This window comes from Plecotus auritus (assembly GCF_963455305.1).
Source record: "Plecotus auritus genome assembly, chromosome: 7".
NCBI classification, from domain to species: domain Eukaryota; kingdom Metazoa; phylum Chordata; class Mammalia; order Chiroptera; family Vespertilionidae; genus Plecotus; species Plecotus auritus.
Genome location: NC_137774.1, coordinates 84984568 through 85011638, shown reverse-complemented (window position 1 = coordinate 85011638; position 27071 = coordinate 84984568). Strand labels below are relative to the sequence as shown.

Here is a 27071-nt window from a genome sequence, read left to right as displayed (position 1 = left end):
CCTTTTGATGAAACTCTTGTAATTATGACATGCTGGAATTGGTTCCTGGCACACCACCACCCTCCCTAGTCAAGCAACACTGGACTCTAGAGTAATCGCCCCACTTTTTGTTCTTTGGGACTCAGCTTAATGTCAGCCCCTCCAGAAAGCCTTCTCTGACCTTAAGTATACTAGGTTGGGTTCCCTCCTATGCACTCCTACAGCCCCCTTTATCATACCACAGGCCCCATGCAATTCCACGCATTCGTCAGTCTCCTGGACTGGGGGCTTCTCCTCTGAGGCCTGTGAAAGTGCCAGCTGCCTTGTCCAGACAGGCACAGCCTTGGTCTGAGTCCAGGTTACAACTCAAAGCCAGACTGCGGATCCCTGAGACAGGCAGGGAGAGGTTCAACGAGCTGGAGATGCTGAAATCGTCTTGGAATGACAGCTGACACTTTTGATGAATGGCTTAGGGCTGACATCTCATTCATTCCTACATCTGAGGCACATGGTGCAGCTGTGAAGAGCTGGTCCTTTAGAGCTAAACCTATCTGCACTTTCATCCTGTCCCTGTCGCTTTTCCCTGTTTACATTGGGGACTCAACTTCTCTCAGAGCTTCCTCACCTGTAAAACGGATGAGACAGTAATAGTGCCCACCTGGTAGGGCTCTGGTGAGGATTTAACAAGAATGCATGTGTAGTGCGCAGCCCTAATAATGACTTGAGTTAGAAGCACCCATATGAGCTATTATTACCATCCATTTGCTCTTTCAGCAAACATTTATTAAGCACCTATTGCAAAGCATTTGATACCCTCAGGAACAGGTTCTCTTATCCCCATTTTAAATAACCTCCCCATCGGTAGAGGGGTGCTTGGTATTCTCAGACAGTTTTAAGTCATTAGTGACTAAAATCCCAAACTAACCCTAAAGGTATCATCCCTCCCCTTTCCTCCAAGATTCTGCGCTGTGAGGCAGCCAGGTGCAGTGGGTTAGGGGAAGGTTCCGGCTTAGGCTGTCTTTGAACCCCAACTCTTGGATGCTGCATAACCCCTGGGCAAGTTACTTCACCTCTTTATGCCTTTTTTCTCATCTAAGGAGTGGGATAGTATTAATACCCACCTCATAGTTATCAGAGAATTAAAAGATAGAATTTTTGTAAAAGGTTTAAAACAGTCTTTCAGACATGGCAAGTCTCCAAAACGTTAGCTATCTTCATGGGAACACCTGGCAAATTCCTCCACCTCTGGCCAGTCCCCTCGAGGAGCACCCATCCCAGCAGGCACCCCTCCTGTGTGAGGCCCACTTCCCATAATCAAATCACCCCTTCCCATCAGTGCTGAAGAAACACTGTGGATAAATACCATACACTGGTTAGGTGTTTGGACCTTGTGGGTTCAAATGCCAGAAGGGCCAGCTGTCATACCTGGGTAGAGTGGCTTTCCCTCTCTGCACCTCAGTTTCCTCATCTGTAAATTGGGGATAATTGCAGCCCCTCCCTCATAAAATTGAAAGTAATCAAGTCAACAGCAACAACAAAAACATTGAATGAGTGTCTACTAGTACTCTGGTTAGGGACTGTGCCAGCTGTATAGGAGTGAGCAAGAAGGACGAAATGAAATAATGCTTGTGAAGTGTTGAGCACAGTGCCCGCTGAATTATACACGTTCAACATGTGTTACATGCCAGGTGCTCCAAATGAAATAGTATATCACACTCAAAATGTGTATGTATGCTAGATTTTAACACAAAATATATAAACATGTGTAGCACATCTTTCATTACTTCCACATTCATTTTCTTATTTATTCCCACAAAACAGCCCTGGAGGATAGGCAGGGTAGAGATTTTATGCCATTTTTACCATGAATAAACAGGCGCTGGGAGGTTAAAAGGCTGATGAACTGGTGACTGACAACTGGAGATGGCTGGCCATTTAAAAAGAGAGCCGGCGGAGGGCAATGTTCCACCTCAAATCCTTCAGTGGAGAGCGAGCCCCAGCTCTGTGGCCTTGGGGTGGGAGGACCAGCTTGGAGGAGGCTTCCAGGCCCAGGGCGCCCCAAGCATGTGGGGAAGCTGCGGGTGGACACGCCCTGGGGCGCACGACCAGTGGCGCGGAGCTTCCAGCGGGCAGAGGCGCTCACGACTCTGGGCACGACGCTGGGTGGCGCTGCCGGGCCGCCCCGCGCCAAACCTGTTGCGCGGAGGGCGCTTCTCGGCCAGGTTAGGGTAAAGGGGTGCTCCGCTCTCTCCCCGAGCCCCCTGCGTCCTCGGCCGCATCTCCCTTGGGGAGCCAACGCCCCATCTTAACGTGAGACTCTCATTCATTTGCCTCTGCATTCCTCACTGCAACAGTTCTAGGCGCGTCGGGTGGGGTGGGAATAAAGTTTTTCCAAGCTGGTCTGAGAGAGGGCTTGGTTGGGGAGGACCCTCCCAGCTACAGACTCCATGGCTGGCCTGTGCCCTTTGCCACCCCGGGGGCTCTGCTCTCGGTAGGTGCCAGCCCTGGCGCCGACCGATGGCTGACCCTGCCCGCCCTTTCCCACCCGCTTCCCAATCCCCATCCTCATCCCCTCCCCCGCCTCCCGTGCGCACCGGCCCGGCGTCTCCGCCCCTCCCGCGCCGGGGTCGCTGCAGTCCCCGGCTGCCCCCGGCTCCCTCCTTAGGCGCCCTGGCCTCATTCCAGCCTGGGAGCGCCTCGGGGGGAGCGCGGGACAGCGAGGGAGGCCAAGGCGGGGGCCCTGGGCACCTCAGCTCTCCCAACCTGGAGGCAGCCCCGACTCCGGGAGCCGAAACGCAGGGAAAGGCAAGGACCGGGCGGCCGGCGGAGGGGCGGGCGCTCATCAGCCACGCCAGTCACGTCTGGGGCCACCCGGCCGCCTTTTCTTCCTTTCCCCCTTTGCTTTCTCCCCCCTCTCCCCTCGGCGAGGGCAAAGTGGCCGTGGCGGCGCCATGCCCGGGCCGGAGTGAGTCGCGCGGGCGAAAATGGCGTACATCCAGGTAGGGCTGAGGCTGGGGGCCAGGTCCGCGGTGTGGGTGGGGAGGCCGTGCCCCCTTCGACCGAGAGCGCGCGTAAGGGAGGGCTGGCGGCTGCGCTCCCGCAAACTTGCCTGGGGAAAAAGGGTGCCCGAGCGCAGCAACCTGTGCGCCCCACGAGAAGAGGCTGGGTACCCCCACACCCCCTAATGCAGGGCCCCTTGCGGACTCTGCACGCGCGCCTTCACCTCCTGGGGAAGGAAGCGGGGGGCGGGGGGGTGAGGCAGACTTTTCTTCCCACTCACCCATCCCCCTCCTTTGGCACCCCACCCCAGGGAGGGGCCGAGGCGAGCGGCCCGGGGCGCCCCAGCCACCCGGCCCGCCAGCTGTTGTTGCCTTGGTGACGGCCGGGCTAATTGGCAGGCGGAGTGAGCCTGAGGCAGCTGTTCTGGCCAGGAGGGACAAGGACGTTGTCTCTCCCGGGCACTGGGTGCTAGGGGTGGGGGACACACCAGGGGCGGGCTGGTGCTGGTGCTGGTGCTGGTGCTGGTGCTGGTCTGGTGGGGCAGCCGATTACTTAGGCCATTGTCTTGGGGTTGGGAGTTGTGGACCCCTATCATTTTGGGGAAACTCCCCTAAGAATCCTCTGCCGAAATAATTTCCAAGCGTGATTTTTTTGGAGGGGGATGGAAAGTGGGGGTGAGCTGCTTGACTAAGAGACCTTTCTCCTTAATACAAGGCTGGAAGTGGTGACAGGTCAGCGCCAAGGTCATGCAGTCAGACCCTTTGCTTGCTTCTGGGACTGGCTCCTCTGAGCCAGGCTGAGAAGCCTACAGGCTCCCATATCCAGGGTGCATCTGGGCTCACTTCTCATCTCCTCGGCCACAGTCGGGGGGCTGCTGGTCCCCGAGTTTCCCTCTGGCTCACACATCCCCTCAATTTGTCCTCAGACTTGTCATTTGGCCAGGAACTCTGCTCTGTCACCTGGCTAGCCTCCTCATCTCTCTCCTGGTTTAGGTTAGCTCCATTGGCTCCCCTTTCATGAAATCCCTAGGTCATCTTTTCAAGTTCATTGTAGGTCACGTCTACACCCACTGCGTGCTGGATGTTGTTAGGAGGACTATTCAATAGTCGCTCAACAAACAGTTGGGTGACCACCTATTATGTGTGTGCACTGGGGGCACAGCTGTGAAAACAGCATGGTCCCTGCCTCTCAGAATGCAAATCTAGTGAGACACGAAGAACATCTGAACAGGCTTCTACAGTTCTTATTGACCACCTTCAGCACCAAGGCGACACAGCTGCTTAGGGGCTCATGGTGGGATGTAAACGTGGGAGTCAGTGAGGATGGCCTGGTGATGCTGGCTTAACTTCTAGAACAAGTTGTTAAACTTTTTCTGTAAAGGGCCAGATAGTAAATATTTGTTTCTTTGAAGGCTGCAAGGTCTGTGTCTCAACTATTCTGCTCTGACTGTAGTGCTGAACAGCATTAGACAATAGTCAATGAATGGGCGTGACTGTGTTCCAATAAAACTTTATTTGTGAACACTGAAATTTGAATTTCATATATTTTGCATGAGTCAAGGAGTATTAATCTCCTTCTGACTTTTTTTCAAACATTTAAAAGTGTACAAACCGTTCTTAGCTGAAGTGCCACACAGAAATAGGCTGGCTGCAGGCTGGATTTCTCAACCCTGTTATAGAATGTCTGCATTTCCTTCCATCCTGTTTCTTTCTGGCTTGAATCAGTTCTCCTGCATTGGCTCAGACAGGAGGCCCCGTGTGAGGAACGGCTCACAAAGCATGTGATAGCATCAGAGCACCTTCTCTTTCCTCTTCATCTTCCTTGGTTTTTCTTTGCTCCCTGACACTTACCTTGCACCTGGGTCTTGAGAAGGCTGGATGGTTGATCCTTAGCAGGGACCCTGAGGTGGCCTTATCTCTGCTCCTCACGGTTTTATAAACGGCTCTCCGATCACCACATACCGAGGAAAGGCTTCCCTCAATGAAGATAATGGGCATGGATTGTGAAAAAGCACCCCTTTATCCTTGTACTTTGTTGGAAGCTTTTTAAAGCACTTGCTCTTGTAAGCCTGACGAGGACATAGCTTTTTGCTGCTTTGCTCACCAAGATAGTCCCTGGTGCCGGGTTGGTTCCAGCTGGTCTTGAGAAACCACCCTGTTCTCATGAACCACAGAGAGGGGCAGATATTTTGCAGCTGGGCAACACACAAGCATTTTCACAGCGTCCTAGGTTAGTCTTTCCACAGAGGAAAGAGGTAACTGAGGCTCAGAGTGGCCCAAGTCACATGATTGGCTAGTGGTGAGGCCAGGACTAGCACTTCTCTACTCAGCTCTTTGCATGCTTCCCCCCCCCCCCACCGCACCTCCCCCCCCTCCCCCACCCCGTACCTAGCAGGTCTTGTTCTGGTTTGAGCTTTGCTTTTGGAAGAGTTTGTGATTAGTGCCCGAGACTTTGTTTATTCTTACGACTTCAAGGATTTTGAATTTTTCACGAGCTATGTACCACCTGTACTGTTATTTACTTAATATTTTTCTATAAATGGATTCACACTTTTTTTAGTTTAAAAACTCATATGAAAAGGAAACTTTATGTCAAAACCATAATAGAAAACCAGGATGACTTGATATAAGCAGAAGGCAAATGGACAAAAGAAACACAATTAGAATAATGCCACATTCTTAGATGCTAGCTGGAAAGATCTCCCTGCGAGGCTCTGGCGGGGTGGGGAAAGGGGGGGGCGCTTCTCTCTGCTTAAAAAGGAAGGGGTGGGGAAGATTTGCATGTGTTAGGAAGATGTTATTGAGTCTTTCTCCTCCTTGCAAGAGAATTGAAAAAAATAATAGCTTTCTCCCTCTTGGTTCAAAGTTCTGAGTTCGAGTCTTACCTTCGTTCATCTCTGGGACATGTTCCAGGCTAGGATGTGGAACTCCTCCTAACCTACCTGGTTTACTTGGCCCCTCTGGAAAGCCATCAAGACTCTTCCCTGGAAGAGGGGAGGGAGCCTGTGTCTTAGGAACCTGTGAGAAGAAGATGGGATGGGGGAGCGGCAAAGAAGGGGGGCAGCCCGTCCCTCCTCCAAGGACCAGATTATGGCTTCCTTTTTGGCTCCCTCTATTTGTGGGTGGTCTTATGAAGCTTCTCACCATCTCCATTGGAGCAGAATTAGAAGGTAGGGCCTCCAGGAGGGTTGGGGAGCCAAGTCACATCCACTCAGTGCCTGCTTGCATGTGGGCAAATCATGTCTTTTGGGGTTGGCTTCATGGTTATTTCTGTTTAGGAAGATTTGCTCTTCTGAAGTGTGGCTGCATTGGCTAGCATGACTATCTATCCACCCGCACTGATTCATAACAGCATACGGTGCAAATCAAACCGAAATGCTAAAGTTTCCCATTTATTCGGTGTTGGCTAGCCAGGAGGCTACCCGCAGCCCTGAAGATAGCAACACCTAGTTAGGAAGTCAGCTCCCTTCCCAGGATGGTAAGTGGAAAGATCCAGGGCTTTTTCTTTTTCTTTTCTGAGTTGCTGGAATATTGCTAAACTGGTCTTGTCTCTCTCTCTTTGTCGCCCCCACCCCCTCCACCCCGTGGCTTCATCTTGGATCTCTAAAAGGGCAGTTGGAACCTTTAAACGAGGTGGGTTAATTCAATGATTCGTTTGGTCTGGCTTCTAATCAAGAAATGCTTGCTTTTCATTTTGGAGTCTTATGTGAGGCTGTGGGGAATATTGAATATTAAACAGTCACCGGATGTTGATAAGGGCACTGTTTCCATGCCTTTCTATGGCAGGAGATCCCGGTGAAAAGACACTAGATGACAAGATAGGTTTCCCTCCCCACCCCCTACTTATTCCGTTTGATTATCTCTGTTTGCTTTCATGTCACTGAGATTATCTTTTCTAAAAAGACTATTTTTGCCTTGCTCTCAAAATGACAGACTCATATTCATTGTGTTTCGGAACATATTGTGTAACCCTCACCATGGTGGGTATGCCGCCCACATGTCAAGAAAGACGTTCCCATAAACTACAAAAGAAACTACCTGCAAATGTCTCGCTGGCTATTAATGGCTCCGGCGAGTTGGTGTTTGCCATCTTTGTGCCTGCAATTGGTAAACAGAAATGGAAAACATTTTGTTCCAAGTGTTGACAGAACTCCTGCATGTCGTTATGTCTCACTAGGGATGGGCTGCTTGTAATTCGGGTGTTTTTCCTCTTCCTCCTCTCCACCCTTCCCGCGTCTCCTCTTGCCCCCCTCCCCGCCCACCTCCCCCAATGGCCTCAGGGTTTTCTTTCTAGAATCTCTGATCTGCTGCTGTGCAGATGGACCTGCCGGCACTGCTGTCAGAAGTGTTACGAGTCCAGCTGTTGCCAGTCGAGTGAGGATGAAGTTGAAATTCTGGGACCTTTTCCTGCCCAGACTCCTCCCTGGCTGTAAGTAACACTGCTCTCAACTCCTTTGAAAGCAATCTCAAGACCTCTTTTTATTCTGTTTCTGAGAGGGGGTGGGGCCTGGGGAAGGAGGATTTGAGGTATGAAAGCAGGGAAGGCAGGGTGCCCATTGACCTCTTTGCTACTGATGGGACATGATCTGTGCCTCTCATTTTTTTTTTTTTTTGGCAAGCTGGTGAGACCAGCTGGTGGTGGGACTTCTGTTCAGCTAGTTTCACATCTTCTGAGGTGTGAACTGTGTAATGCTAAACACGTGGGCACTTTTAATCACGTTGAGTGTCATTCCAAGCGGAAAAGAGATCTGTGAGCATCTATAGCCTTCAAGGGATGTCGATTCTAAAGGTGTCCATCCAAGTCAGTACCTGGCAATTGGCCTGGCATCTGACCCAGTGCTTGGCACATGGTAGATGATTATAAATGTTTGTTGCCTGGCTGGGTAGATGGAATGAACAAACAAGTGTATCTTAGCTGATCTGACCAAGAGCTTCAGAAATAGGGAAGCCGAAAAGCACCTCCGGGCTTCATCCTGTCCTCCAACGCTGTTTATGTTCTCCCTGGCGTCTTTCATTTTATTTCCAATTCGTTCTCCTCCCGCGCCTGCATACAACATCTCCATCTGCCAGTCCCTCAGATATTTTGGGAACGCAGTTTTGAAGCTTTTGAGCCACGTGTCTGGCCCATCTCTCTGTGGCTGGGAGAAGGACGTGGCCAGAGAGTCTGGGTTGAGTCTAAGGAGGGTCTGGGAATCATTGAGTACAACTTCTTATGATACAGACAGGGAGGCCTAGAGAGGAGAGAGACAGTGCACATGCCCACAGCTGGAGCCTTCGTGGGGACCCAGTGCTGTCTCAGCTAAATCCTTGGGCTGAAGTTCCAGAAGCTTCTGGTGCCCCATCTTTCCCTCCATACTGGGAGGAGGGCGGGAGTGTGGGGCGGGTCATGCCTCAGTTCTTCCTCTCATTTTCTGTTTTTAGAGTCAAGTATTGCATATTTCCATAACAAAGTGGTTCTGTGTCAGGCTCTGTGAGTTGATATCCTATTTTTTCTACTTTTTCCTAGTTCTGTGACCTTGAGCAAGTTGCTTGATCTCTCTCTGCCTTGATTTTCCCATCTGTAAAATGGGGATGATAAAAATAATAGTATTTATATCATAGAGTTGTTGTGGTGATTGCATGAATTAGTGTATGGAAAAGGACTTAAGAACACTTGACATCTGGTTGGCAATCCTAGATGAGAGTCTTTTTACTGTGTTTTTGTCTCAGTTTCCTCATCTGTAAAGTGGGAACAGTAATATGACTTATTTTATATGGCTGTTATTCAGAGTAATGAGATATGCACATACCATGCTTATCACAGTAGTAAGTATTCATTTCTATCATTATATTAATAGGGATTCTTTAAACTGATTTAAAGGCGATGTTAAGGCACTCTTCCATTATTCATAGGTAGTGACCTGACCTGAATCCCTCAGATGTGTGCAGAGTTGAAATGTTTGGTGCAATAAATTCATTAATCAAGAGCTCAGTCCAATTTCCAGTGTCCTGTGTGACAGAGATTGGCTTAGCCCATCTGGTGTCTTTTCTTTAAAGAATGCCAGCTCTGTGAGGGCAGGGTTTCTATCTGTCTAACTCCAAAAAATAGTTGTTGACCAACTGACTAACGTACAGGCAGAAATTGAATCCTGAAAGCATCAGTCATCCAATTGAGCCCAGGCGGTGGCTCAGTGGTTGAATGTCACTGGTGGTTATTATGAATGGCACCACCTAGAGTCGTGCAGTCTGCAGCCTAGACACTGTACATGACCTCCATGCTTCCCAGGATGAACCAGGTCTTTCTGGGATCCTGGGCATCACTGAGTGCATTTTTGGCACTCAACACAGGGCAAAATGTTAAGAGAAATCTGGAAAGGGGAAGCGGGTTCAGTCATTCAGAGAGCCAGTTTACACCATGAACCAATAGGTTGCTGGTTCTATTCCTGGTCAGGCACATGCCCCGGCGTGCAGGAGGCAGCCGACTGATGTTTCTATCTCTCTATAGCTCTATTTTCCTCTTTAAAAATCTAAAAAAAAAAAAAATATCAGTTTCTTTGCTAATTATTTCTTGAGTATCCCCTGCAGACACTCAATAGAGTCCTATTACTGTACTCAGGGGATTTAAAATCTAGTATAGGGGCCCCAGTTGGGTGGCTTAGTTGGTTGGCGCGTTGTGCTGTTCACTGAAAGGTCGTGGGTTCAATTCTGTCAGGGCACATGCCTAGGTTTTGGGTTCGATCCCCTGTTGGTGTGAGTACGGGAGACAACCAATTGATGTTTCTCTCTATCTCCTTTCTTGTCTCTCGAAAATCAATAAAAAACATACCCTTGGGTGAGCATTAAAACAAAAACAACTAGTATAGGAGATAAGGCAAGTACATAAGTATGCATTCACACCCTGCACACCCATATGACAGTACTGCATAGAGTTATCAATGGAAAAATCCAGGGAGAATGGCTTCATTCAGGCATAGCTGGATCCAGAGAATTAAATAGAGTCTGGGTGTGCATGCATGTGCTCTCTTTGTCTTTGTTTCGTTTGTATTGGCCTCATTCTTAAGCTTGCTTCTTCTTTGCCCCATTCTTAACAGCAGCAAAAACACCAGGAAGGGCTCTCTTTGTCCTGGTTTGGTGTAAATGTGCCCAATCACTTTTGCTTGGAGGAGATGGTGCTAGGATCATCCCTGGGTTGCCTGACCATCCTGGACCCAGGGGCAGGGTCATTTCCACTTGAAACACTTGAACTAAGCTAGTAGAACAGGGTTGGCACACTTTTCCTGTAAAGGGCCGATAGTAAATATTTCAGCCTCATGGGCTTATTCTATGTTGCAACTAGTCAATTCTGTCATTGCTGTGCAGAAGCAACCAGACTCAGTACATTAATGAATGGCATGGCTGTGTTCCAGTAACACTTCATTTAAAAAATCAGGCTGTGGATTTGGCCCTGTGGTTCGCTGACCTTTGTAATAGACAGTTTGGATGCTGTGACTGGACCCAGGGCAGGCAAACATGACACATGGACACTGCCTACGTCTTGGAAGAGTTGTGAGGATCGTAGAAAATGAGCCTGCAAACTCTGATCGTGCAGGGTCTTGAATGCCAGATGAAGGAATTTGGATTTTCTTTTGAACCAGTAGAGAACCTGATAGACATTGAAAATCACAATCTGTTTGCCCCCAGATACCCGGATGGAGCGTTACAGATGCCCAGCCACTGAGTTCGATGACAGCTGCGCTTCGGCCAGGCTACTGACCCTTTGGGCATGCAGAGGATTCTTTTGGGGGCAGGGGGTGGGACCCTCTGGGAAGACAGTTCTTTTGGTTTTGCCACCAGCAGAGAAGTGGGCTGGGAACTTCCTAGCAGAGCCAACACACCACACATCTTCTGGAGGCTCCGTTCACTGGTGGTTATTATGAATGGCACCACCTAGAGTCGTGCAGTCTGCAGCCTAGACACTGTACATGACCTCCATGCTTCCCAGGATGAACCAGGCCTTTCTGGGATCCTGGGCATCACTGAGTGCATTTTTGGCACTCAACACAGGGCAAAATGTTAGGAGAAATCTGGAAAGGGGAAGCGGGTTCAGTCATTCAGAGAGCGAGTTTACAGCTTGTGCTTTCCCCAGCTTTATTTACCAAGTGGGCAGTTGCATGTTATCAAACAGGCAGGGAGTAGAAATGTCAAGTGCACAGGCTTTGCAGTGCTGTTCCTGCTGTGATATTTGTGCCCAGAATCACAGGGCTGGCAGATGAGCTGGCTCTGTGTGTGGGGGACACATCATTAACTGTCACATGTGCTTCTGTCATGTGGGCCCCCAGCTTTCCTTGGCTCGGCTGGCCTAGTGAGGGTCAGGAAACTGTACCGTCCAGCTGGCTCCTTGGGGGCAGTGCCAGAAAGACCCTCATTGAAGAGTGAATTAAAGTCAGGTTATTTGTATCTACAGCTAGCATGTGTTGAGTACCTACTGTGTACAAAGCTCCACAGGCCTTGCAGGGGATGCCCAGCTCAGAAGTATGGAGCTGTGACCTGGAGCCTGCCATTGCTTGACTCAGTTGGGGTTCTACCATTTAACAGTGGTGCCAATTACTTACCCATCCCTCTCCCCACCCTACCCTGGGGCTTATATTTCCTCACCTGTAAAAGGGGCACGGTTATTAATAACAACTAACTCCCAGGTTGTTTTAAGAGTGAACTCAGATGGTTCATACAGAGCATTTAGCCCAGTGCCCAGCACATAGTGGACACTCAGCACCTGGTACCTTTGATCATAGTAGGTACATGTTTCACCACTAAGAACTGTATCCTGTTATAGGAGGATTGACAAGACATGGACTCAGATAATTGTGACTCAAGATAAATGGGATAAGAACCACAGGAAGGGTGTATTCATTAACTCACTGAGAAAATAAATGTAGAACACCCCAGATGCTCCAGGTAGTAAGGCAAGGTTGGCAGTGGTGACAGGTTAAGACAGATATTATCGCTGCCCATATGGAGCTGAAGCTTGGTGTCAGATGCAGAAGAGAAGCAAGCAAGCCACAACTAAAGATAAGTGATGTGCAGTGTCAAAGAGAGACAAAAGCATGTGCAGGGATAAGGGTTGAAGGGGGTGGGAGGAGGTGACGGGGACAGGGTGGGGACTCTCTGAGGAGATGCTGTTGAAGCTGAGACCTAAATGATAAGGAACCAAACAGGTGATGGTGCCTGGAAGAGCATTCGGCCTGAGAGAACAGTTGGCGTAGTGTGTGGGAGGAAGGCAGGGAGGCCTGGTGGTTGCAGAGGAGGCAGGGGTGACTCAGGCATACACTGATACTGTGTCAGAGGACTCAGCCAAGGCCCTGGGGGCCGATGGCGTTAAAGCTGGTCCTGGAAGGCTGGATGGGACTTCACAGGTGGAGGTGACTGCCACAGAGGTGTGACAGTGGGGAGACAGGCTGTGCAGGTGGAGGTGCCCCAGTGACTCCTTCCGTGGAAGATGCTACAGCTTTCATTTAAGGGAGAGCAAGAAGAATGATTGGTACAGTGTGATCCCATCTCTGTGACCTCCCCTACTTTCCACCCCCCTCATTTCATCTGCTGTTTTCTCCTAGAGACCAGGAGCAGGGGGCAGGCGAGGACTGTGCGTGTCCTAGCCTTATCACAGCCCCGGTCTTGTCCTCGCCGTGACCCTTATATCACTTTGGAAGAACATCAGATCCATCTCATTTCATGCACAGGATGCATTGGAAGACCTTGGAGAATTCGAAACTTGCATTTTTCAGGACTAGTTTCCCTGCAGGCTTAAATGTCAAGCTGGGGGATGCAGGCTTAAACATATCAATCCACAGCTGAGAGCTTGGGGCGTGTTATTAGCAGCATCCATCTCACGGCCACTTTGCCTGCTTTTGTCCCCTCCATTTTCCTCCCCGCAGCATCCTAACCTAGCAGCCTTGTGAATATTGGGGGAATCGTAAAGACACCAGTAATACTAGCTGAAATGTATTGAGCACCTATCTACAGCATGCTAAGCACTGTTCTAAACATTTTATATGTGTGAACGCATTCAGTGTTCACGGCAGCCATGCAAAGTGGGCACCGTTATTATTCTCATTTTACAGATTTTACAGAGAGGGAGATGGAGACACAGAGAGAGGAAGGGACTCGCTCAAAGTCACCCAGTCAGGGTTCAAACCAAGAGGTCCTGCTCTTTAATTACTACTCTGTATTGCCCCACCCTCCGACCCAAGGCTTTTCATCTTTTCATTGGGAGCACATAGAATCGTGGCTGCTGCTAATTCATAGCTGTTTCTTTACACCAAACTACTGTTCTTCAATCATTGATTCTCAGGGCCATTTTGTAGCTATAGCCCTGCCTCTCAGAGAACCCTTGAGTGACATGGTTATGGATATTTTTAAAAGATGTTAAACTGTAGACAGAGTGGCTGTTGGAATAGCAGAGCATTTCTCACCAAGAGCCACTTGCAAAAGTTGGAATGCACATGAACAGCCACATGGTTCCTTCCAGACTGAAGACTGACAGGTCTCGTGACTAGTCAAAGTGGTGCCCCACCTCCGAGGCCATATCCTGAGTAAGTTCCCATATCTCTCCCTTCGGCCCCAGCTTTGACTGATTGCTCTAAATTGGGAAATATTCATTCATATCATATCACATTTTTGTGCAAAAAGCAAGATGTTATTGAGAGTTTAGGGCTACCACACTATTTCACATTTGCATTATCCCAAGCTGCGTAAATGGCATGAGAGCTATTTCCTCATGGTCTATTCTCCAAGGGCAGAGATGCCTGTCCCTGGGGATTCTTTGACAACCATCGAGACCGCTTCCCTCCCACAGGATGGCCAGCAGGAGCAGTGACAAGGACGGGGACTCTGTCCACACAGCCAGTGACGTTCCGCTGACCCCACGTACCAACTCCCCAGATCGAAGATGCTCATCCTCAGACACGTCGAAGTCTACATACAGCCTGACCCGGAGGATTTCAAGTAAGCATCTCTGCTGTGGCAGAGTGTCCTGGCTGGGCAGTCTTGTGCTGCTCACCTCCCTTCAGAGTCATGAACTAATCCCACTAGCTGGGTCCCAGGACAGAGGAGGGGGGCTGGCTTTCCCAGACACTCAGCAGCAGCCGCAAGGAAAGATGTGAAGGACACAGTTGTCCCTGGGGAGGGGTAGAATGGGATGACAGGAGACAGGATGAGGCAGCGATAATGACAACGTGACAGAAGTGCATTGCAGTGATCATTTTTACTGATTTTTGTTTTTGCTGATCACTTTTTATTGAATTGGCTCAATTGATTGACATTGTTAGCATATATCATTTCAGACCTCAAAGTCAAGTGTAACCATTTTATACTGCAGGTCTTGCAAATTCTAGTGACTCCAGGGTTGTGTCAGTAACTGAGTGAAGAGGGTTGGATAGAGATAAATATCACCCTAATGCAATGACCAATGGGAGCCGACTCTCAGCCTTGGGAGGTACTAGGGCAGGGTGGGAACTGGGGCCAATTGGGAAACTAATGCCCTGTTCAAAAGGGCAGCCACTACTCAGCTGTAGCCATGGGGGATGGTGGGCCCAGTATTGCCTGGTTTTTTTAAAAGAGAAACTAGCAACCTGGGTTTTCATATGAAACTTTTTTACTTTTAAACCCAAATAAAATGTATCTGTGGGTTGAATTTGTCTTGCAGGCCACCCAGTTTTTCCCCTCTGATGTATAACGTATGTGTTTGACCATATGGCGTGATTTGGGTGGGGAGGAGGAAGGAGGGTAAAGCCTAAGGACTCCCTAAATAGAATCATTGAAGAAGTATGATAGTTACTTTGAGGTAAGCGTCATTATTGGCTCCATTTCACAGATGGGGAAACTGAGTCCCAGAGAGTCTAAAAAATGTGCCAGAGTCACATGGCTCATTAGTAGTGAGTCATATGGCTCACTAAGTAAGTAGTCGAGGTGGAACTTGACCCAGACACTCCAGCCCCAGAGTCCACCCTGAAAGTGGAGGGAGTATAGGGTAATGGTTAGAGCCAATCTCTGGGGCCACACAGGTCAGGCAGGACCCTGGCTCCTCCTCTTACTAGTTGTGTGACCTTTGGTGAGTACTTCGGGGTTCTGTTTCCTCATCTGTAAAATGGCTGGGGGTGGTGGGAATAGTCATTAGCGAATACCTTGTGAAGGTTAGATGACCTGCTACATGCAGTGCATTTAGAACAGTGCCTGGCGCTTCGCTGCGGGGATTATGGTGATGGGGCCGATGCTGCCTCTCAGAATGAAAAAGAGGCTTTCAGGTGTGGAGAGCAGAGGGTGAAGAGCGTTAGGAAGCAGCGTGACGATGTGAGAAGCTGGGAAACGTTGCCCACCTCAGGAAGGGGCCCAGGTCCGGTCCCCTGCATGGTGGTGTTCATTGTTATTTCTGGCGGCTGTTTAGGTCTGGAGTCCAGACGACCCAGCTCCCCGCTCATCGATATTAAACCCATCGAGTTTGGCGTCTTCAGCGCCAAGAAGGAGCCCATCCAGCCCTCGGTGCTCAGACGGACCTATACCCCCGACGACTATTTCAGAAAGTTCGAGCCGCGGCTGTACTCCCTCGACTCCAACAGCGACGATGTGGACTTCCTGACGGATGAGGAGATCTTGTCCAAGTACCAGCTGGGCATGCTGCACTTCAGCACCCAGTACGACCTGCTGCACAACCACCTGACGGTGCGGGTGATCGAGGCGCGGGACCTGCCGCCCCCCATCTCCCAGGACGGCTCGCGCCAGGACATGGCGCACTCCAACCCCTATGTCAAGATCTGCCTCCTGCCGGACCAGAAGAACTCCAAGCAGACGGGGGTCAAACGCAAGACCCAGAAGCCCGTGTTTGAGGAGCGCTACACCTTCGAGATCCCCTTCCTAGAAGCGCAGAGGAGGACCCTGCTCCTCACTGTGCTGGATTTCGATAAGTTCTCCCGCCACTGCGTCATTGGGAAGGTGTCCGTGCCTCTGTGCGAGGTGGACCTGGTGAAAGGCGGGCACTGGTGGAAGGCGCTGATCCCCAGTTCCCAGGTAAGGAGGTTGGGGCGGGGGTGGGGGGTGGGGGGGTGCCGTGTCTTCTTCTGGGAGTTTGTGGCTTATTTTTTATGAGGATTTTTATTTTAAAAAATTGTTTTGCACCATAAAACATTTTATTTTGAAATAATTCTCTACTTACAAGAAATTGCAAACAGAACAGAGTTCCCATGTACCCTTCCCCCAGCAACCCCCATGATAAATCTTACACGACTGGAGTAGAGTACGTTAGCACTGGCAAGTGATGGTGGCAGCTAAACTGCAGGCCTTCCTCAGTTTGCACCAGTTTTTACATGCACTGCTGTGTGTGTGTGTGTGTAGGTCTGTGAAATTGTATCACATGTATAGATTCATGTAACCGCCACCACCCTGGTACTCTCCAGTCATTGAGGTGGGTTATTTAATAAGAAGAGTGATTATCCTGGGTAGGAAGCTATCAGTCATTTTGACTTTCTGAAATTGATTTGGGAAAAATAAAATGAGGGCTGAAGAACAGGATGATAGATGGATGTTTTGCAGGCAAATTGTGAGATCCCAGCCCAGGAACATGCAATTGGCTGCTTCAGAAGCCACCCGTGGACCAGGCTCTGTGCCCAGTGGTGGTTAGAGTCCCCGCCTTGGGCACTCTGTGGGCTGAAGGATGACACTGCACCCACTGGGGGTGCAGCATGTGGTGGGATCCAAGGGAAAGAAAAGCCCCGGACCCTGGAGGCCGGCCAGCCCACCTGTGCTGCAGACTGCAGTCCTGTACAACAGGCGGTTATTCTGCATCAAACACACCACGGTGCTTCTCAAAGCTGAGTCTACTGGCCAGGGGTTTAATGGTCCAGCACCACATGTATAGGGTACAGATGTTAAACATGAGGGCTGGAGGGGCCGCCCCACTGCCAGAGTGTCCCTGTCTGTGCACATCCTCAAAGGTAGGAGCTTTGTTCATCTCTTAGTTTGGATTCCTCAAGAAGACCCTGAGGCAAGGCAGTCATTTATTAGGGATGTGGCACTGGAGGGAACACAGGAGAAACTGGAAAGGTCCCATAAAGGGTGCATTTGGGGGCTGGTACCACTGTGGGTGACAGGAATGGAAACTTGCTGGGAAAACTGGGAGCCAGCATCGGACGTGCCTGAGGGTCTTTCTACCTGACGGGCAAGGGAGCTAACGTTTTTATACACTAGCTATTATCAGCTATTGGATGCGGGCTGTTGGGAGATGAGGAGGTTTATTTCCTGGCATTTTTGGACTGTTACACTGTCAAATGAAGAGACCTTTGACATCCACAGATGCTGGTCCCTATGCACTGACGTGGTCACGGCCAAGAGGTGGTGGGAAAGGTGTTGATAGTGTCTTCTACAATCCTAAATTCTCCGTGTCACATGATATGAATATATTGGGTGCTTTCCATGTATCCTCCGCAGTATTTGATATTACTGGGTTTTCAACTGTCAACAAAGTTACAGTTAAAAGAGGGAAACCCCCCTCAACAAAATAATTTCTTTATGGCCAAGCTCCATTGTTGACATCAGTGGAAGGTCCCAGAGGTGCAGAGAATCTTGCCTCCTTTAGATCTTGGCTGAAATATCACCTTTTCAGCAAAGCCCTCCTGGCATATCTGCCCTAGTTTGTTCTCCTGAATGCTGAGGTCAAGGCAAGGACCTGGGTACAGGTATATTTAGGAGGTGATCACAGGAAGAAGGAGTGAGGGGCGAGCAGGACACAGGAAGGAGGGGACGTCAGTAGTCTGTGGTGGTTTTTGAAGTCTCCATTCTGTCTGCTGGCACGTGGACACTGGCCAGGTGGGCTCCCTCAAGAGGGCTGGGCAGAAGAGAGAAAGAGACCAGGTGTGCTGGTATCGGCCAGAGCTGAGACCACATCGAGCAGGACTGTGGGATCAGCTGTAGCTGACACCAGAGGCCGCGTCTGCTGCATCACCCTGTTCATGTGGCTGCCTCCACCTTGGGTCCAACTTACCCCTTCCCTTGCTTTATTTTTCTCCATGGCACTTGGCATCATCCCACAGAGCATATGTTTTAAGGCCTGTCTCCCATGCTGGTAAGTAAACCCCACGAGGGCAGAGTCGTGTCTATTTTGTTCCCCTGCACTGAGAACAGTGCCTGGCGTGTGGTGGCGCTAAGTGGGATTTGTGGGGTGAATGAAGGATAGAAGGGAGAAAGGATTCCCCAGAGAGAATATCTTTTTTTCCTTCTCCCTCCTTCCCTTTCGCATCCCTTCACCTCCCTCTGTCCCTTCCTTTCTCCCCTTTTTCCTTCTTCCTTCTTCCTTTTCTTGTCACACGAAGAAAGGCTCATGGGAACTCGGAGGGAAGAAGGGACTCAGGCTCGCTCGGCCTTTATGCTCTTGAGAGCACAGGCCAGTTGTCTGTGGCTGGGTTTCCTTGAAGCGGTGCCCGAGACAGGAATTTGGGTGTGGATTAGCTTCCTAGTGCTGCTGGGACTAAGCACCACACATCGGGTGGCTTAAAACTCAGAAACGTATCTTCTCACAGTCTGGGCGCTAGGAGTCGAAGATCAAGGTGTTGGCAGGGCTGTGATCCGGGAAACCTGTAGGGAATCCTTCCTGCCTCTCTCTGGCTTCTGGTGGTTGCTGGCTCTCCCTGTTTCCTGGCTTGAAGCTGCATCAGTCTGATTTCTGCCTCCGTCATCACATGATGTTCTCTGTGTGTGTCTGTCTCTTCTCTTCTCATAAGGACACCAGTCCTATTGGATTAGAGACCCACCCTGCTCCGCTATGACCTCATCTTAAATAATCACATCTTCAGTGACTCTATTTCCAAATAAGGTCGCATTCTGAGGCACTGGGGGTTAAGATGTCAACATATCTTTGGGCAGGGGGCGGTGGGGGGGAGTGGGAGCGGGGGCGGGGGTACAATTCAACCCTAAACAAGATGCAGGAGAAAACCCTGCAGGGAGGGAGTGAAGCCATGTAGGTAAAGGGTGACAGCGGGGGACGGGAGGGGGTGGCAGGGTGGCAGCATGGCGTCAAGTGAGGCCTGGTCTACGCCTGATCTGTGCTGAGAAGGGGACTCTGGACTGTGGTGCGCTGCAGTGTTGTTCCTCCGTCAGACAAGCAAGTCAGTCTGGCTGCGAACCAGACCAGGAAATAGGATTTTCAGCTGGGCGGTCATGAACCTACCTAAAGCTCCTGCACTATAAACATGGGTTCTGAACCAGGGGCACGTCTGCCTCTCGGGACACTTGGCTGTGCTGTGAGACATTCTGGGTTTGGTGGATGGAGGTGCTACCGACACCTGCTGGGTGGAGACCAGGAATGCTGCCACCCATCCTGCAATGCACAGGGCAACCCCACGGCACAGAATGATCTGAGCAGAAATGCTCATAGTGCCGAGATAGGGTGAGGAAGCCTGCTGTGGAAGAATGGGGGAACAGCAGCGGGATCCGCCCTGATGGGCAAGCTGAGAGCAGGGCTGATCCCTGAAGGGTGCGGAGGGTTTTTCAGGGAGAGACCGTTGTTGGGGGGAGAGCCAAGGATGGAGGAGTGAGGAGCAGATCTCCAGGTAGCTGCTTTGCTTTTCATTCCATATGTGGGAAAGGAGATACTGGTTCTAAACAAAAATCCACATCAAGCAAAACAGGGCACTGGAGACAGCAACCAGAATCCTCGCGCAGTGCGCTGAGGCCATGGCTGACTGTCGTGGGAGGCCAGCATCTGCCTTCACCAGCACGCTTTGTTGGTCGGTTGAATGGAAGGGGAAGATGCAGTTGTGTAGTGGGGTGGAAGCCCAAACTCTGCCATTTCTCATTTCCAACCTGACTTCATGGTGCACAGGGTCAGAGTGCCTCTTAGGGTCTAGTTCTCATTCTCTGCCTTAGAGAGCCCCTGGTTGGGTGGCTGCTAGGTCTCACAGAGAGGCCTTTGGCTCATGGTAGGGTGTCTCAGATGTCTTGTGCCTTTCAACATTGTGTCTTTGATCTTGGCATTCAAGGACTTAGCAACTAATGGAGCTACAGCATAATTTTTTGGTCTCACTGATAAGGTTTGATTTAAAGATAGTGGAAATAAAGACAAAGAAACAGGAAGTGTGCTGGGTGATTGACATAGGTGTCAGGTTACACTGGTCGCTGAAAAAAATTCTGCTCATCCAAGTGGCCTGGAGTGAATTGATGCTTTGGCCATTTGGAGGTGGAATCCATGTAGGTGCAACTCTTAAAAAAAAAAAATTAATAATTGTGCTATTAATAATTATTTGTGCTAAAAAATTAATAATTGTGCTAAAATTTAATAAATTTACTATCTTACCAATTTTTAAGTGTATGGTTTAGTGGTATTAAGTACATTCACATTGTTGTGCAACCATCACCACCGAAACTGAACCCCATTCCTCCAGCCCCTGGCAAACAACATTCTACTTGGTGTCTCTATGAATTTGACTCCTTTAGGTACCTCCTATAAGTGGGATCATACAATATTTGTCTTTTTGTTATTGGCTTATTTCACTTAATATGACGTCCCCAAGGTTCATCCATATTGTAACATGTGGCAGGATTGCCTTCCTTTCAGAGGCTGAATAATATTCCATTGTGTGTACAAACCACGTTTTGTTTGTCCATTCATGCATCCATTGATGGACACTTGGGTTGTTGCCACCGTTTTGGTTATTGTGAGTAATGCTGCTCTGAGCATGAGTGTACAGGTATTTCTTCAATCAACTCTTTTTTGAACCAGAAAAATATCCAGGATGAAGGCAGCTCACTTTCTGTTGAGATCGTGGCTTTGGGCAAGGGGGGCAGAGAGCGTAAATGCCCCGTGGCCATGCAGGAACCTCACAGAGCATTAGGAAGGACCAGAGTGCTTGTTCCAGCCCTTTCACCGGTTCAGTTGTGACTGGAGTCACGCAACCTTGTGGGCCTCGGTTCACTCACGTCAGGTGGAGACAGCACCCACTGTCTTCCCTCCCTTGCAGTTCATCTGTGGAGATACACAACCTCCTCCGGAGAAAGTAGCTTCTGGAAGTGCAAGTCCCTCAAATTGGGGACAATAATAAATATATTGTTCATAATAAATATATAATAAAAACATGGTATGTGTAAAATATTGATTTATTTAGTCAATAAATATTTGTTAGGTGCTTATCCTTAGTAGCCCCAAAGCCTGGGGCTACTAATATAGTGTACGTTAGTGAATGTCTTCTGTGAGCCACGCAGTGTTCTAAAGGATGTTTATGTGCTATTCATTTATCCTCACAAGGACCCCTTTACAAAGTGGGCAACTGGACAGAGACAAGTTAAGTAACTAGTGGTAGAACTGAGGCTCTTCGGCTTAAAAGATGATGTTCCATAACCAAGACGTTAGACAGGTTCTCTGCAGCAAGCAGAACAAAGCCTCCTGCCCTTGGGGAGCTTACGTTTTAGTAGAGGGAGCTGCAGCAAACAGATGTGTTTACAAATAATGCCGCTGTTGGCATCATCTATGCCAAGAGGAAGATAGAGCAGGAGAGGGATGCTGGGTGGGGAGAAGGGGGAAACTATTTAGATGGGTGAGGAGATGACATTCTAGTAGAGAGCTGAATGGAATGAGGGCGTAAGTCTGGAGGATGTTAGGCGAAGACCATTCCAAACAGTGAGTAAAGCGGTGCAAAGGCCCTGAGGCAGGAGCTGGCGTGGCATGTTGACAGTGGGAGTAGAGTGAGTAAGGGGAAAAGCAGCAGGAGATGAGGTGGACTTGGTATAAAAGATCACTTCTCATTGATCTTACAGGCTGAGATAAAGACTTGAAATTTATTCCTAAGTGTGATAGGAAGCCCTGGAAAGTTTTGAAAAGGAGGGGTACCCTGGAGAGAAGTCACTGGGAGACACATTCAGAGACAAGGTATTTATATCTAAAATATATAAAGAACTCTAACACTACTGAGCCACACTGGCCAGCGCCAACAACTCAAAGATAAAAAACACCCTGATTTAAAAATGGACAACAGTTATGAACTGATGTTTCACAAATGAAGACACATAACAAATTGTCTATAAGCACATGGAAAGGTGCTCAACATCATTAGCTATCAGGGAAATGCAGATTAGCCAGTTAACTGCCACGATAGTTAGAATTTAATTTAAAAAGGCCCGCCGCTTGCATCTATAGACGCTTACGGCGTATAAATGTTAAAACCACAGTGAGATACCGCTTCACAGCCAACCCCCAGAATGTCTAAAATTACAAAGATTGAAACACCAAATGTTGGTAAGGATGTGGAGCAACTGGAACTCACATTGCTGTGGGGGTATAACGTGGCATAACCACTTAGGAAGAAGTTCTAGTAGTTTCTTGTAAAACTGATCATTTATCCACCCTATGATCTAGGTATTTATGTAAGAGAAATAAAAATGGTATGTCTGCACAAAAACTTGCACACAAATTTTCACAGCAACTTTACACGTAATGGCCCCAAACTAGAAATTGCCAGGTGCCCATCAATAAGATAAAGGCTAACAAACGATGGTTTATTCGTATAATGGAATATTATTCAGCAATAAGAAGGAACAAAGTACTGATACACACAGCATGGAGGACTGTCACAAACACTATGATAAGTAGAAGCCAGCCACAAGAGAGTACATATATACGATTGCATTTATATGAAGTTCAAGAATTGTCAAAACTAATCTATAGTGAAAAGAATCAGAACAGTGATTATGACTGGGGGAGTGGGAAAGGGGATTGACTGGAAAGGGGCAAGAGGGACATTTCTGTTCTACCTCTCCATAGAGCTTTGGTTTATGCATTAGTCAAACTCGTCTACTACACTTAAGGTTCCTGTATTTCATTGTATATAAATTTTATCTGGGGGAAAAAAAGAGCCATAAACAAATATTAAACTCTGGTTAAAGATATGCCTGCTGAAGTGTTTAAGGGGAAGCACACTATGTTTGCAGGTGACTTTAAAATGCATTCTAAAAAGAACATTAGATATGTGATAAAGCAAATAACAGCCTATTTAACAAATATTTTAGGATTATTCATATGAATTGTTCATTGTAGAATCTTGGTGGTATGTACAAAGGGATTCACTGTACAGTTCTTTCCGCTTCCCTGTATTTGACAATGCTCATGATAAAATGTTGGGGAGCAAAAGAGAGAAAGAAGCAGAGCCACCAGTTAGGAGCCATTTACTGTGGTCTCTAGGCAGGAGGTGGTGGCCTGAACCCAGGTGTCAGGTGCAGGTGCACAGGTGGTCAGCATGGGAGAGTTTGAAGGCAGAACCTTTGAGGCCTTAGACCAGTGGTCGGCAAACTCATTAGTCAACAGAGCCAAATATCAACAGTACAACGATTGAAATTTCTTTTGAGAGCCAAATTTTTTAAACTTAAACTTCTTCTAATGCCACTTCCTCAAAATAGACTCGCCCAGGCCGTGGTATTTTGTGGAAGAGCCACACTCAAGGGGCCAAAGAGCCGCATGTGGCTCGCGAGCCGCGGTTTGCCGACCACTGCCTTAGACATTGAACTTAAGCTTCAGGATCATCCAGGAGCTGTGACCATGGGCTTCCCAGACCCTAGCCTCGAAGATTCCGATTTCCTAAGTCTTGGGTGAATCTGCACCTTAACAAATGTGCCGGCAGATTGTAATGTAGGTGAACTGTGGACCTCATTCTGAGAAGCACCAGGTGGCCGGCAGAAGGCAGAAAGGGTTTGGCTGTTTGAGCAGGACAGGTGCGTGGGAAATGTGACTCTCCACTCATGGTGGGCTGTTGTGATGGTTGAATGATGGCTGCCTGAGTGCCCGATGTAGGCTGCCCTTGGAATTATGTTTGATGGAGCCATTCAGAAAAGGAGCAGTCTCAGGTTAAGTGCCCTTAGAAATTCTTTGGGGATAATTCTGAGTCACGTGGGGTGTATCTTTGATGACCAAGCCAGATTTATCACTGAGGAGGAATATTTGATTTGAGCCCAGAAGAAGAAAATGTGTTTAGTCAAAAGTGATATTTGCACACCGGGATGCTGGATATTTATGTTTCGGAAATCGCTTTAACCTGAGATTTGCTCAGTCCAAAGGAACGAACGCCTTTTAGACCTTGGTTGCTTAGAATTTAGGGCCCCGTGGCTTAGGAAGTGAAGCCTGTGTGTGCTGCCTTTGCCAAGATTCAGAGATGGTAGCAATAAAGGTGTTCTGGCACTCACTACGTACCACCTGCTGGGCTGGGCTGGGCCAGTACTCACATTATCCTACCAGATGGGTAGTAATGGCACCTGTGTCCTATAAATCAGGACCCCAAGGCTCAGAGAGGTTAGGGAACTTACCCAGGGTTGCACAGATAGAAGGGGGACTTGAATCTGAGGCTGACTCCATGCCCACACCCATAACTTCTATGAAATAATCTGCTTAGGAAAAAGTCCTGCCAATGGGTGTGGGCTGCCCTGGTGCTGGGAGTGTGTCCCATGGCCTCTTACTATTAGGGTCCCTTCGCCAGGCCATAGAGACTCCTCAAGATGAGAGATGCAGGGCTAGCAAAAGGGAGCTTGTGGTCTCCGGCAGTGATGCGGTCAGGCAGGGGGGCCTCTTCAGCATCCCTATACTTACTCTTGTCGCCTCCAGGGATCCAAGTGCAGGGTCTCACGTGCTCCCCCTTCTCTCTGCTGGCCAGCCTCTCTCCATTTTCCTTCCTCTGGTCGGGAAGGTACTAATCAGATGCCCATAGAGAAAAGAGTGGCAGTCACCCCTTCCTGTAGAAGCATCTTGACCTTTGAGTGACTTGGCAGCCGTTTCTCTCAGCTTTTGCTGGACGGTCAGGGACACTCCCCAATTCTCCCCACTCATCCAGTGTCTTCCTCCCTGTCTGCTTCTAGAGGCAGGGAGGGAATGAGGATGGTGTGAACACTGCAGGACCCAGTCTCTACCCCTTAAAAAATTGCAGAGGGCTGCCCCAGTTGTTGCTGGCTCCTTGGTACCTCTCCCTCATCCCCAGCTTTGGGCCCAGGCAGCCAGTTCTGGGGTCAGCTAGAAAAGTTCCCTCCTGCGTCCTGTCAATACACAGCTAAAGGCTTGGCCAGACACTCCATAACCTCAGCTTTTGTCATTATTTTATTCTCAGTATCTTTGGCAAGGAACTTGGTAAATGGTTTTGGACTGAATAAATATCATTATATTAAAAATATTCTCTTTAAAGTTACACTGACCTGGTTAAGGTCCCAGCTTCACCATTTACTGGCTGCGTGAATTTGGGTCCAATTCCTCACCTGTAAATTAGGGATAATAATGCATAATGCACGGGGTGTTGGGGAAGTATATGAAGATAACAATAATGATAGGCGACTCTTGCATAACACTCACTGTGTGCCAGGCATGATGGTTGGATGATGATGTTGTATTAACTATCAGCTTATTTTAATCATCACCTCATTTTATACATGGGGAAACTGAGGCACACGTTAACTAACATGTACAAAACCGCAGGACTGGGATTTGAATCCAGGCTGTCCAACTCTAGACATTGCCTCTTGATAAACCAAGGTTAGTTAAGCAGGCAAAGCACGTGGTATGTAATCATACATTGAGTACAGGGTGACTGGGGGCTGAGGCCCTGGGAGGCTGAGGGAGGGGCTCAGGAAGGAGGACACCAAAAGAGGAAGGTGAGGTTGGAAGCAATTGAGATGGAGGAATTGGCATTAGAATCCTATTTGCCTTTCAATATAGACTACTTTGGTCTTAACCATGCCCCAGGCAGATGAAGATAGAAGGGATTTAGGATATTTTTTAAAAGGAAAAATTGTAGATGATTCTAGGTGCCCCATGTTTGGTGCTGATTGGGCCTCGTACCTGGAAACTGCCTGAGTGACTCATGCTCATGGCCTCTCCTGGCTGCATTTTGTATTTTGAGGTCATTCACCACCTGCTACCATAGGCAAACATCAGAGTTTTGTTTTCTGGGGGTTTTATGCAGTGTTTTTTTTAAATGAGAATCTCTCTTTAACTTGCCCTGAGCTGCTGCCAGCCTTGACCCTCTTGGCAGAATCCTCGCCTCTGTTAAAAGGGTTTCCTGCCCAGGTTTTGGTGAATAGCTGTGTTTGGGCAACACCGTACAGTTGCCTGGGCTCAGGCCAGAACCTTGCAAGGCAGCATTAGCTAGAAGTTTTATTTCATGTGCTCCTTCTTGTTTTACTTCTCCTGAAATAGAAACAGAATTTACATTTCAGTCCTCAACATGAGCTTTTAATTTCTAGTTATAATGTGAAGTAGAAGAGGAACCAGAAATGATTTGGACCAACCCTATTTTTATAGATGAGAAAACTACAGCACAGAGAAGTTGAGTGACTTGTCCAAGATTACACAGCTTTCAGAGACAGAAATGAGACTAGAGACTTCCAGGCAAGGGGTCTTGCCACTGAGACACATAGCTTTACCCCCCAAGGGAAGGGATCTATTATGGCTAAGAGCACAAGCTCTGGAGTCATACAGACCTGGGTTCAAGTCCCAGCTTTGCCACCCTCTAGAGGTGGGGGCCCAGGAGAGTTAATTTCCATCTCTAAGCCTCACTTTCTTCCTCTGTAAAATGGGGATTTTGTGCTAGAGCTAGCTTGGACTGGCTCACAGAGCCCATTTTTATTTTATTTTATTTTATTTTATTTTATTTTATTTTATTTTATTTTTAGGATGGATGGCAAATGTGGCACTAAGTCTCTTTATTTTAATATATTTTATTGATTTCAGAGAGTAAGGGAGAGGGAGAGAGAGAGAGAGAGAGAGAGAAACATCAATGATGAGAGTTAATCATTGATCGGCTTCGTCCTGCATGCCCCCTACTGGGGATCGAGCCGCAACCCCGGCATATGCCCTTTGACTGGAATTAAACCTGGGACCCTTCAGTCCACAGGCCAAAGCTCTACCCACTGAGCCAAATCAGCTAGGGGCATAGAGCTCATTTTAAAATTTTCAGGTATTTTCCAAGCTGTTGAGTTCACATTGCTAGCTTGAAATCAGCCATTGTGTATGAAATTGGCAAATGAGAGCCTTTTCCCCCTGGAGAGTTAAACACTTACCAGCATATCACTGATCATGGAAGTACTTACTAGTACTTCAGAACATTTTCCTGGGCTGCCAGAGGGCTAGTT

At 48.5% G+C, this 27071-nt stretch overlaps 1 protein-coding gene across 4 annotated transcripts in view; it reads left to right on the top strand.

Annotated features, from left to right (window-relative positions):
- Window positions 1-2614: 2614 nt before the first annotated feature.
- The window catches only part of SYT17 (synaptotagmin 17), a 73065-nt gene continuing 48608 nt past the window's right edge, over window positions 2615-27071 (top strand). Inside the window, exons 1-5 of one of the 4 annotated variants that reach the window (XM_080677300.1) lie at window positions 2688-2978; window positions 6594-6611; window positions 7259-7407; window positions 13789-13937; window positions 15376-15995. In XM_080677300.1, coding sequence (XP_080533426.1) covers window positions 2964-2978; window positions 6594-6611; window positions 7259-7407; window positions 13789-13937; window positions 15376-15995 — 951 coding nt within the window. In that variant the 5' untranslated portion in view covers window positions 2688-2963. Of the gene's footprint in view, window positions 2979-6588; window positions 6612-6991; window positions 7086-7258; window positions 7408-13788; window positions 13938-15375; window positions 15996-27071 lie in introns of those variants that run through there. The other 3 variants (XM_080677301.1, XM_080677299.1, XM_080677302.1) reach the window with 3 other exon arrangements.